The sequence below is a fragment of the Balaenoptera musculus genome, chromosome 5, assembly GCF_009873245.2.
Source record: "Balaenoptera musculus isolate JJ_BM4_2016_0621 chromosome 5, mBalMus1.pri.v3, whole genome shotgun sequence".
NCBI classification, from domain to species: domain Eukaryota; kingdom Metazoa; phylum Chordata; class Mammalia; order Artiodactyla; family Balaenopteridae; genus Balaenoptera; species Balaenoptera musculus.
Window position 1 is genome coordinate 46,083,358 of NC_045789.1, and position 13,510 is coordinate 46,096,867.

The following is a 13,510-nucleotide window of genomic DNA, read 5'->3' on the forward strand; positions in this document are numbered from 1 at the left end:
ATCATGCCTGTGTAATAAAACCCTGCACACCACAGATCAAGTGAGCTTCCCTGGTTGGCAGTTATATATGGCTGGGCTGGGAGGGGGATTGATCCTGAAGACATGGAAGCTCTGCGTTCAGGACCCTCCCAGACTTTTCCCTATGCATCTCTTCACTCCACCAGTCTTGATTTACATTCTTTATAGAAAACCATAATTGTAAGTATAGAGCTTTCTTGAGCTCTGTGAGCCATTCTAGTGAGTTATTGAACCTGAGGGGGTAGTAAGAATCTGTTGCCATTTGGTCAGAAGCGCATGTGGCCTGGGAACACCTGAGCTTGTGGCTGGTGTTTGAAGTCAGAGTAGTTTTGTGGGGACTGTGCCCTTAACCTGTGAAGTCACCTTAACCGTGGGTTGTTAGTGTCAGAATTGCATTGCAGGGGCTTTCTACTTTTTACACAGCTAACAGACTCTTAGGGCTTTAGCTAATTATACTGAAGCCACATGTTCAACACATCCTCTGAATGGTTCATCTAATTTCCCACCCCAAAAATCATGAGTGGTTTTTAACACATAATATGAATATACAATGATATGAGTGTCTTGCATTGATGAAAATGGTTGATTCAATTAAGCAGTGATTGCTGAGAGTGAAATCCACTATAGCTGTAATGTTATAAATGCAAAGCATTAATGCCATTGTTATGTAGCAGTTCCTAGCTCAGATCATATTAAAATTTTCTTCAGAAATCCACAGTCCTTAGCCCATTTTAGAATGTGTCTTCCTTTTTACGGTCTTGCCTCCTCAAAACCACTTGTGAAGAAAGATTGGTGGGTTTCTGGGAAAAGCAGCATTGGCTCCTATAGGTGTGAACAGGGGTAAAGGTAAGCAGAAAATAAGATCACCTGTATAGTAGGCTTGGCCAATCTCCTTCATCTGCCTGCTTGTCCTGGTGGTTAAGATTTCAATCAGTGCATCTTCATTTGTTCCCATGCCCTAAGAAGAAAAAGGAAATCTATTTTTAGAACACTTTAAAAAAAACCTAGTTTCACGCATTGCGGTCTTAACATCTTGTTTTCTACAGGTGAAAAGAACAGTTTTTAGTCAATCAACATAAGGTCCTCTATTGCTCTAAAGTGGTTTTCTAATTTTCCATATATTTTAGTATTAAAATAACATGAATCATCTGAAGTTAACCGATATTAAGCTTCTAAAGAAAATGTCCTACTCTACTGTAAAACGCCTTTGAATAATTCCAGGAAGAAATATTATAAAGGGAAAGCCTATGTCATTCAGTACCAAAAGTGAGCATTCAAATATGTCATTGTATTTAGAAAGGGCTCTGCAATTCTTTTGAATGAGTCCATACTTGTACCAATGCACTTGGTTGGTCAGCATGGATCCTCCTCTTCATTCAGGTAGATTTTTAAAGCCTCAGTAATGTATGTCATGAGCCTAGTTGGTTTGGGGACTAGTGCTTCCTGAGTCTTGGTTTATACTGAGGTCACTGAATCACACTGAGACTTCAACAGAAGCCATTTACATTAGGACTTGACCAAATAAGGCCAATGTAGCATAAGAAAAGAGGCTGAATTCTGTCCCTCTGTGACAGATTCCTAGTTCCCCCCAATAGCTCTCCTTTTCAAATTACTTATTTATTTATTTCGTTAGTTACTTATTTTTAAATAAACTTTTTTTGGGTTTTTTGGTTGTTCTTCTTTTTTAAAATTTTATTGGAGTATAGCTGATTTACAATGTTGTGTTAGTTTCAGGGGTACAGCAAAGTGATTCAGTTATACATAAACATATATTCATTCTTTATCAGATTCTTTTCTCATATATAAGTTATCACAGATTATTGAGTAGAGTTCCCTGTGCTATACAGCAGGTCCTTGCTGGTTATCTATCTTATATATTGTAATGTGTGTATGTTAATCCCAAGCTCCTGCTTTATTTTAGAGCAGTTTTAGGTTTAGGGCAAAACTGAGAAGATCCAGTATCTCTTTTATCTTCCTTGATTAGTCATAGAAGCCCCATTTTTTAACTTAGCACAAAGCTAACCAAATAAAGACCATATTTCTCAGCTTCCCTTAGAGCTAGGTTTATCCACATAACTAAATTCTGATCGATGCAATATATGTGAAGCATCACGTACAATTTCAGAGAGTCCTTAAAGAGAAAGGATGAACACGTCTTTGTCTCTTACTCTTTTCAGTTACTGCAATAAAGATATAATGGCTGGATGTTGAGCTGCCATCTAGCCAAGAAGCGGAATCTACAGGCTGCAGATGGCAGAACCTCAAGCCTGAAGGTCTGATAATGATGGTGCCACGATACCCAGCTCTGGGTTGCTTCCTTTGGAATTCTTTTACATAAGAGGGAAACATTTCTAATCCTTGCTGGCGAAATCTAATTCTTACCATTTCACCTGCTCAACTGTCCCCCATGTGGCAGCCATAGAAATGCACTGCGGAGATCTCATGTCAAGAGAATATACTGCCAAGAATGTAGTTAGCTGGCAGCCTCCAACTGCCACACCTTTGGATCTGTCACACAGTTCACACTAAGGTCATGCTCTCTCCAGGCTGCTCTCAGCCATGACTGCGCATGGAAGGGGAGCTGGAGCTGGGCCATTCCTGCCCCACGTAGGACCCTCCAAAGGGCACCCTTTGCTCAGGGGCTCCCCATCAGCTTGCCGTGGCTTTCTTACAGCAGCACTGCAGACTGAGGCTCTTCCTATCTGAGCCTCCTTCTGTCCCTCTCTCCTTTCACAGGTGTCAGATCTGTATTGCAGTCAGAAGTTTCACCCCACCTACGCTGCTCTGTCTCTGCTTTATCCTTCACAAGGATTTCCCCCAATAAATCTCTTGTACATTTAATTCCATCCTGCCATCTGCTTCTTGGGTGCCCACACCTCTTCCACAGAAAAGAAAATAACTCCTGTCTCTGATGGGAAGGCAGAGCCTTGCTTCAGACCTGGACTCCTTCCTTTCCCTCCTTCCGGTCAACAAATATGTTGGGCACCCATCTCATTGCAGGCTTTCCTCTAGGAATAGAGGAGGTTCCTCGAGTGGTGAGGTTCCCTGATACGATGGAGGTTTGCCTTTTAATTGGATGGAAAAAAAATAATACGTAAATCAACAGAACACCAAATACGTAAAATACCAATATGTAAAATACCAAAAATTTAACAAGATAATTTTAGATAGTAATAGATAGCAATTTAAAAAATTAAACTGAGTGAATGAATAGAAAATATCTGGAAGAAAATCATTCCTGAGGGAAAGAACATCACATATAAAGTCCTAAAGATAGGAATAAGCTGAGAATGTCCAAGGAGCAGCGAGAAGGCCAGTACAGCTACAGCACTGAATTGGGGTGGCCGGCAGTGGAGGAGAGGGTGTGATGATCAGTTTTATGTGTCAATCTGGCCAGGCCACAGTCCTCAGTTATTGAATCAAACAGTAATCCAGTGTTGCTCTGAAGGTATTTTGTAGCTAAAGTCCATTATCAATTGACTTTAAGTAAGGGTGAGTACCTTAGATATTCTACGTGAGCCTAATTCAGTCAAGAAGCCTTAATTAAGAACAGAGCTGAGGCTTCTCTGAAAAAGCAGAGATTCTACCTGTGGGCAGGAGCTCCAGCTTGTGCTAAGATTTCCAGCCTGCCCTTCCTAACAGCCTGCCCTACAGATTTCAGATTTGCCTAGCAAGCTGGATAATCGTGTAACCAATTCCTTGCAATCAGTCTCTTACTCTATACCTCCTGCCTACTGGTTCTGCTTCTCTGGGGAATCCTGACTGACACAGATAGAATTTTAAAAAGCCATAGAGATAGACAGGAGCCAGACTCTGTTGGGTGATGAAGGTCATCATGATAAGGAGTTTGGATGTTCAGTAGTCAAAACCATTGGAGATTTATGCAGGTGAATAGTATAATCTGATTCTAAAAGTAACTTTATACAAATAATTTTGGCTATTCTGTGGTGAATGGATTTGAGGAGGGCAAAAATAGAGGCAAAGGGACCAGTTCCGGGGATATTGATATGGTCCAGTCAAGAGATGATAGTGGTTGAACGAGAATGAAAGCAATGGATCTGGAAGGAGGGACATGCACACATTTCTGATGGATTCTGGAGTGGAGCTAATGGGCTTGTTGATAGATTTGGGAGCTTGGAAGCGTGAGAGAAGGCAAGGGATCAAGGATAGTTCTAGGGTTTTGACCTAAACAATGGGGTTAATGATGGTGCCGTTGACTCAATAACAACAAAATAAAGAATTTGACACCTCAGGTCAAAAAAACAAACAAAATTAGGCTTTGACCATATCATCTCAGGCCAGGAACATGTGGGCTTAAGGTTCCACAACTGCTTCCCATTTCAGGGTTGTTCTACTAATTGGAGAGCACAGAATCTCCAAATCCATCACATTTACACCCATATCTCAAGTGTGCACCAGAAGAAAGTCACTCTTTCTGATAATCAAGTGCTGGGCAGAAACAGCTTGTGTAGGTCTCATACCTTCATGGATTTCTTCAGCTGTTTCGCATCAAACACTGCCGGTGGGGTCACGAGGGCCACCATGAGACACTTGAAGTGGCCAGAGAGATCACCCTTCAAGTCATCTTTCAGTTCCTAAAATTAAAAAAAAAAACCCAAAGAGAAAAGTATGAAATACTTCTCCTTTCTCTTCCTCCGAAGTCACCTAGTGAAAGACGAACACGAATGTATGAATTCAGACAAATACATGCCCATCCACAGGAGATAAACAGAAATGGTGAAAATATTTCTATGGATATTAGCCTGCAATTTATGATCACTTCCTAAATGTTCTGTTTTATAGATGGTTTTCTGAAGGGAAGCCAGTGGAGAAGGTTCTCTGAGGGCCACAGATAGGAACTGTGTATTAAAATGCATTTCCCAGGCCCTTGATGCTCTCAATGCTTGGGTTGGGGTGAGGGAAGAGGAAGGGGAGGAGGAGCCCCGTAATTCACACCCAGCTTCACTGGGAGGTGCTCTAATCCTGCCTTGCTTCTCGGTAACTGCCAAAGAGTTTTGAAGGGAAAAGGGGAGGGAAGACAGTGCTTGGTCATTTGCCTCTGGTGAGAGCGTGGAACTAGGAGGCATCAAAAGCAGTTTTCTGGCAACAACAACAGGGGAAACCCGAAATGTGGTAATAGGGGGACCTTACTTATTGATGCTCTCCTTCAGCAGTGTTTTCATACATTACATAAGTACGGTCCATCTCCCCTGCTTGAAGGCAAGTAACATGGTTTCCATTTTTAATATCCAAAGGAGTGTTATTGAATAATTATTTTTCCTGCTCTTGATTATTTTCAGCCCTGAAACAGAGGCTGGAAGCCTCCCAGACTGCTATGACAATGTGGGTACAGACCAACATCTTCCATGACACTTGGGGGCCCAGCTGGGGCATGCTCCTGCCGAAACAAATGGGATGGGACCACTGTAGTCATCATGGGGTGTTTCCTCTCCAAATGCTAAATTCCACCCCCATCTGTCCTCAGCCCAAGCCTTTCCAACTGAATCTTACTTCACATGCTCTCATTCTGTCCCACTGTGAGACATGGTTGTCACCCTTCAGCTCCATCCTTCCTCCATATTTTGGAAATCCTGAAAGGCCAATGGATCACTCACAATCCCTCTACATGAGTATGCTGCCTTGCCCAGAAGCTTGGCAATTCAGTTAAGTTGACAAAAGTTTATGGGGCGCCTGCTCTGTGTTAGGCACTTAATTGGTGAGTTAGACACAATCCTTACCCCTAGGACGTTACTCCCTAATGAGAAAAATAGAAATAGTCAAAGTTAAATTTCAACATAATATGTTAAGTATCTAATAAAGGGAACACAGAGAAGGGTGTCTTAATGGAGCCCAGGGGCTCGGAGAACACTGTCAGGTGATGCCTCAGCTGCCTTGGATGGTCACTACACACTCTCAGTTCTGGACCCAATAGCCTGATTGGTTTGTGTTTCCACCCTTTCCCCTACACAGTTCATTAGCCACAGAAGCTAAAATAATCTTCAAAAAATATAGATTAGGTTATAGTATTTCCTTTCTTATAAACCTCCAATTGTTCCCTATTGTTCTTAGAATAAAATCTAAACTCTGCACCAAGACCCCAAGGTCCAGCATGTCCTAAGCCTCTCTTCAACCTCATCTCTTCCCTCTGTCACCCTTTACTGTCTACACTCCTGCCATATTAGGACTCTTCCTGTTTCTTAAGTACTCCCAGCTTGTTTTTGCCTCAGGGCTCTTGCATTTGCTGGACGTTCTGTCTGAAATGCTCTTCCCCAGATCAAGCAGAGCAGAAGCCTGAGTATTGTTTAGTCTTCATTGAGAGTAAGGTAACAACCTGTCACTGACGTTTCTTCACCACGTGATCTAAAGGAGCCATTCACCAGTCATTCTCTAGCATATCATCCATTTAAATTCTTTCATAGCGCCTACCAATATCTGAATTTGTTTTATTTATATATTTATTATTTTTTCTAATAGAATGTTAGGTCCATTAAAGAGAGGAGGCTCTGCTTTTTATTCCAGTGAATCTCCAATGTCTAGAATATCTCCTGACCTAGAGTAGTACCCCACTCCTGACACACAGTAGTTTATTACTGAACAAATAAACTGCTTGGAAAAGACACACAAAATGTTCTTGAATAGTTCTTGTATAGTTTCTGGTACTGAAGAAATATTCATCTGCCGAACAAATTAAAAAAAAAATCAGTCTATAATTACGTAAACATATTAAAGTTGGAAGAGAAATTAAAGATCATCTAAGGCAGGATTTATCAGATAATTGATCAGATAGTTCTTTATTGTGGGGGACGGTTTTGTGCACTGCAGGATGTTTACCAGCATCCCTGACCTCTACCCACGAGATACCAGAAACATCCCCCCCTCTCCCACCAGTTGTGATAATCAGAATGTCTGGAGACATTGCCAACTATCCCCTGGGGAGCAAAATCATTCCCGGTTTATAGCCACTGATCCAAGGCAACTCTCCTTACTCAACAGGTGAAGATAACTGAGGCCCAGAAAGATCAAATAACATGTCCAAGGCCATTTAGACAGTTAAGGGAGGAGACCAGGACTCCTATTCCCGGCTGTTGACTGGATACACAGGGTACTTTCTGTTACACTTGGCCTGAAACAAAAGATCCGTGGGCACAATCATATGGCAGCAGCCTCGATCCATCAGTGATTAGCCCTTTACTGCCTGTTATGTTAATGAAATCTTACCTTTCCATATGCTGCTTGATATTCCTTAGCAATCAGCTGCCGCTGTGCATTCGACCTCTCAGTCAGAATGCTAATGAGCGTTTTCTCATCGGTTCCTAAATGAAACGAAAATAATTGCATTCACCATCAACTCAAATATGCTTAATATCTGTTGTGAACAAAAGAAAAATGATTAATGGTCTGAAACAAATGCAGAGAGGAAGGCATTTTAATTTTTAATTTCCAGGTCTTACCAGGTTGGCATCTTTATTTCTTTGATTGCCTGGCTTTTGGAAAAGAAAATTAACTTTATTTGGATAGTTTAGGGGGAAGAAAACCATCATTGCCCAAATATTCCCATCCGTATATCAGACAGAGGAAGTAGCACAAAGAACATACTGCTTTTTTTTTTTTTTTTAATTAATTAATTTATTTTATTTTTGGCTGTGTTGGGTCTTCGTTTCTCTGCGAGGGCTTTCTCTAGTTGCGGCGAGCGGGGGCCACTCTTCATCGCGGTGCGCAGGCCTCTCACTGTCGTGGCCTCTCTTGTTGCGGAGCACAGGCTCCAGACGCGCAGGCTCAGTAGTTGTGGCTCACGGGCCCAGTTGCTCCGCGGCATGTGGGATCTTCCCAGACCAGGGCTCGAACCCGTGTCCCCTGCATTGGCAGGCAGATTCTCAACCACTGCGCCACCAGGGAAGCCCCATACTGCTTTTGAAGTAGAGTTTTTCATCCTTCTGAGGTTCAATTACTGTCTTATCACCTTTTATCTTTCTATCTCCATATTTGATATAAAAAGTCATTTCTTTGTCTCTAGAAAAAAAGGAACTGACATTTATCAAGAACCTACCACATACTAGGCACCTTTTATTCATTGTCATAGTTAATATTCACAGGGCCCTGGGCAGTAGGTATGATTAAGCTGTTCTAAAGATAAAGACACTAACATTTAGAAAACTTACCTCACTTGCCAAAGTCAGGCAGCTTTTAAGTGGCCCAGCAAGAATCTGAACCCAAATCTCTTAATCCAAAACATTTATTTCTATCAGTGGTCCATACCTCTTTCAGGCATTTCAGATCCATATACTTAATCACCTGTTGTAAGTACAAGTAAAGCGCTGATGCTGGCCTGCCTGAAAACAACCTCCAGGTCACTATTTTTTTGGTAATTATAGTATTAAGATAATGTGAGAAGTTGTGTCTGTTCCTTTGCGGTAGAGGACTGCCCCTGGGTTGGGGGCTGTGAGTTGGCTTCTGTCTTGGGCCTGCATGACTAGAATGGTATAAAAGATCCATTGGAATTCAAGACTCAACTTCCCTGTGTTGAGGTGACCCACACACACCTTGGCTCCACACACCCATGGCAGTGGTACACACTCTACATGAATGATGCGGCAAAAGAAACGGTGTACTTGATTAGCTGCTGGGACTCCTAGTGACAGATGTTGCCCCACTGGGTCTTTGGTCTTATATTCTTCTGCATAGTTAAGTAAACAGAGTTAGATTAACCCTCATTGTGCCCTGTGAGTCTGATTATCAACTTGGACCTGTAAAGGTATCTGAGTTGGTCACAACTAGACACCTCCAACTACAAGTATCTCAAACTCAATTGCTCCAGGTTGGATTCATTCTATTTCTTCTCTAACTTTTCCTTCATCCTATGTTCCCTCACCAATGACACCACTATAGATGCAGTCATCCTACCAAAGATCCTGGGAGTCATCCTAGACTCCTTTCTTTTCCTTACTTTCTACATTGTAACAATCACCTGCATCTCTTGGATTTGTCCTCTTCTCTGCCACTGTGCACTCATCATATTTTACCTAGAAACTTCAATAGCCTCCTAGCTTGACCCCCTTATAATTTATACTGTATATTACTGCCTAAGTAAATTTTTTTTCTAAGTAAATTTTTTTAATGCATCAGATCATGTCAGTCCCTTGGTTGAAATCCTAATGATTCTCTGTAACCTTCAGGATGAAGTTTAAGCCCCTTAGCTTGTGCACCAGTTAATTAGGACCTAGCTCCCACCTCATATTCTAATTTCCTACCCCCTTCTCTGCATCTCTATACCCTTTGCCACTACACTCCAGACATAACTAACTACCCACAGTTACATGTAGGTTGTATGCCAGGCAATTTCTCGTCTCTGATTTCTGCACATGCTCAAGACCAGAAATTAAACCAAGATGTCTCCTGGTTCAGAGGCTGGATCTGACATGTCCCTAAGGCAAATGCCACCATGACGCCTGGTTTTGGTGTTGGGAGTAGTGCTTACAAACGAAAACCTCCTTCTCAAAGTGGGCCTGGGGGCTTCCCTGGTGGCACAGTGGTTGAGAATTTGCCTGCCAATGCAGGGGACACGGGTTCGAGCCCTGGTCTGGGAAGATCCCACATGCTACGGAGCAACTAGGCTCGTGAGCCACAACTACTGAGCCTGCGTGTCTGGAGCCTGTGCTCCGCAACAAGAGAGGCCGCGTTAGTGAGAGGCCCGCGCACCGCGATGAAGAGTGGCCCCCGCTTGCCACAACTAGAGAAACCCCTCGCACAGAAACGAAGACCCAACACAGCAAAAAAAAAAAAAAAAAAAAGTAGGCCTGCAAACCAAAATGTGTAAATTCGTGAAGAAACAATGTTAAGGAAGAAAGGCAAGCGATAGAATTTAAAGACAATTAATTCATTCAAATTGACATTAACTTCATGGAAAAGTCTATTCAACCCTGTGTTTAAATAGGCAATCAAAGAGATAGATAAAGAAATAACTTTCATTTAAAAATAGCAATGAAAAAAAAACCTCAACAGGCAGAAATACAATAATATTACACTGATAGTAATAGTATAATTACTATTATGAACCTTAATAGTATAATTCATGGAACTTTACAAACTGACCCTCAAATTCATAGGACAGGGCAAAGAGCCAAGAAAATCTCTTGCCCTACTAGACACTAAGTGTCATTATAAAATAATAATAGTAGTTATGACAATGTTATATTGAGACAGTGAGAGGCAAACAGACCAATGGAATGTAACAGAGAGCAGAAAAATAGCAAAACTTATAGGACAGCAGTGGCATTACAATCAGTGTGGAAAGGATGAACTCTTCAATTGATTGCACTGGGACAATCACATAGCCACTTGAGATAAAATAAAATTAGATTTAAATGCCATTCACAAACATTAATTCCAGGCAGATTAAAGATCTCAGTGTGAAAAATAAGATTGTAAAATTTGGGGGAGAAAATACAGGAGGATATCTTTATGAGCTCATCATAGAAAAGACACAATAAGTACAAATCATTACAAAAAATATTGGTAAACTTAATTTCACTAAAATTTAAAACTTGTATGCGATAAAAGTTACTGTAGCCAATATTAAAAGAAAATTACATTCTTGGAGAAGGTATTTTCATAGCTTGTAATTTTTTTAAAAAGTTTTGTATCCAGAATTTATTTTAAAAAATAAATTTTAGGGCTTCCCTGGTGGCGCAGTGGTTGAGAATCTGCCTGCCAATGCAGGGGACACGGGTTCGAGCCTTGGTCTGGGAAGATCCCACATGCCGCGGAGCAACTAGGCCCGTGAGCCACAGCTACTGAACCTGCGCGTCTGGAGCCTGTGCTCTACAAGAGAGGCCACGATAGTGAGAGGCCCACGCACCACGATGAAGAGTGGCCCCCACTTGCCGCAACAAGAGAAAGCCCTCGCACAGAAACAAAGACCCAATGCAGCCATAAATAAATAAATTTTTAAAAAAATTTAAATTTTAAATTAAAAATTAAAAATTTTTTCTTGCCAAGCACAAAGAAGACAACCCAACTGAAAAATGGATAAAAAATATGGAGGTGTAATTCATGGAAAAAGAAGAAAACAAGAAAGGATGCTTAACTGCATCAATAATGGGGGATGGGGAGGAGGAAGGAAACAGATACAGAATGAGGTACAATTTTAGACCCACTCAATTGGAAAAACTGAATAGGATGACCGCAGCAAGTACTGATGAGAATACGGAGAAAGAGGAAGTCTCATATATTGCTGGCAGGAATACTAATTTGTATATTTATTTGAGAGAGCAGTGTGGCAAAATTTCTAGTTAATCTGGGGATGAACATTACCTTCAACCCAGACATCTCAACCGTTATATTCTAGAGAGGTGCTAGCAAATGTGCACAACAAGACATAAGCAAGACTATTCAATGCAATATTTTTATATTGTAATAGAAAAGAATTGTAGGCAATTTAAATATTCCCTCACTATTTCCATCTTACAATGTGATAATTCAATAAACTATTCTGCAGTTAAAAATTAATGAACTAGAGCTAAACATATCAACACGGATAAATCTCAAAAACATAATGTTAAGGGACAAAAAAACAAGTTGCAGAAGAAAACATACAGTAGGATTTCAATTTATACTGTTTGAGCCCATGCACAACAATATGTACATACATATGGAGTACAGAATTAAAAGTTTCATGGGAATAAATTCTAATTTAGAATGCTGTTTCTCTCTAGGGAATGAGGTGGGAATGAGATCCAGGCAGAATCGGCAGGGACTGTATCTATAATGATTTATGGTGATGATGATGATGATGGTTGTTGGTAGCAGTGATGGTCACGGTAGTGTTTAATATTAAGTAAACATGGCAAATATTAAGATATAATAAAACTGGGTTCCCTATACTTTTCCACGTTATTTCACAATTTTTTAAAGTACCTTATAATTTCTCTAATTGAGTGAGGCAACTTGGGCATGCATTTGAGTAAGGCAACTTGGGCAGGCAACCTGAACCCATGCATTTTTAGCTTTAACTTCCTGATGTGCTTCAACATTAAAAAAGGGATTGTAAAGCATCACTCACCAATTCCTCTGATTGCCTTATGAATCGCTTCAGCATCCACTGATGCGCTAAAGCCGGGATAATCTCTCATTGTCCCTCGGTGTCCAACCTAGAAGAAAATATCTGACAGTCTCACTAGTCCAAAGTGACATCTTTATTTATGTTACATATGCATATTCCCATATGCCTATTGGAAACACACAACAAACCCATAATTTGCACACCTTCTTATCACTTCAGGAGTGGTTCAAGAGAGTCTCCCCACCCCAGATATGCAGGCAATATGACAGCTACCACATTTATAATAAGGCCTCTCCTTTCCTTCTCTTGTGTAACAAATTGAAAATATAAAACATTCATTCTTTAGAGCAATGAATTGTGTTAATCATGGTGATTCTGAAGAACACTTGCTTTAAAGTGATATCTGCGTGAAAGCAGTGAGAAAGTGGAAATTTCCTACATCCTCTTTTTTCAAGTGATACTTCAAAGCTCTTCACTGTATCTCACCTAGAAGTAACTGCGGTTTATAGACTTCAAGATGTTTTAATTAATGTTGACCATTGTCCTTGGGAAAACCTACACCAAAGGATCCATAAATGAAAACCCCATTAGGACTGTCTGTTCTTAAGCTTTGTTTAATGGATGTACAATTGTGGCAGATAAATTCCCTTCTGAAAGCTCCACTGACATAGGTCTTCAGGAATAGCGTGGAAGTAAAAAATGCCATGATACTAATTTTAAGCACATAAACTAGAAACTTGTCAGTAAGCTGAGAAAGACCATCCTACAGAAGGAATAAAATATCTTAAAACTGCTTAAGAGAAATTGAGAAAAATCCAAGTAAACATGTACTTACATGGTACTTCCTAACTCTGAATAAAAGTCTGTCTCTACAGTAACAATGTTTTCTTTCTAAACTGATGTTCCTATCCTATTACTGAGTAATATTGGCTCTGTTGTCTTGTGTTAATATGGCTTCATTTAGGCTCTCCTGAAGTGTTTAATATTTTCATGAAAGGACATTATCTTGTCACATTAAAGTGAATGGAAAATTAATGTTCTAGCACAGTAAAAAATGATAGTCTGTTGATTCAGTAGATTGGATTGAACAATTTATTTCAATACAATCCAACATTGTTTCATCTTAAAGTACCTAAAATAAAGTTTTGATTCTAAAAAAGTAATTATAACAAGTTAGAAACTAATTGTGAATGCGCCTGATCTAAACGACCTGTAAGAAATCAGTCACTTCAACATAATCTTTGGAGAATTCTCTTTCTTCAAGGCTTAATAAATATTTTATGGATTCACACAGCCAACTGGCTTCATTTCAGTTCCATTCATTTATGAACTTCCATGTTTATCTTATCTGTCCACCTTCCCTGTCTGGCATTTTAGAAGAACCATCACAATATTGGAGCATTTGAGTGCTTCGTGCCCAGCACTGCGGCGCCT

At 40.4% G+C, this 13,510-nt stretch overlaps 1 protein-coding gene across 3 annotated transcripts in view; it reads right to left on the reverse strand.

The window, feature by feature from the left end:
* The window catches only part of ANXA3 (annexin A3), a 56,145-nt gene that overhangs the window by 22,322 nt on the left and 20,313 nt on the right, over nucleotides 1-13,510 (reverse strand). For all 3 annotated transcript variants that reach the window (XM_036853453.1, XM_036853454.1, XM_036853455.1), the window contains 4 exons: nucleotides 12,077-12,164; nucleotides 7,237-7,331; nucleotides 4,500-4,613; nucleotides 886-976 (listed from right to left, as the gene is read on the reverse strand). In XM_036853453.1, coding sequence (XP_036709348.1) covers nucleotides 886-976; nucleotides 4,500-4,613; nucleotides 7,237-7,331; nucleotides 12,077-12,164 — 388 coding nt within the window. The remainder of the gene's footprint in view (nucleotides 1-885; nucleotides 977-4,499; nucleotides 4,614-7,236; nucleotides 7,332-12,076; nucleotides 12,165-13,510) is intronic.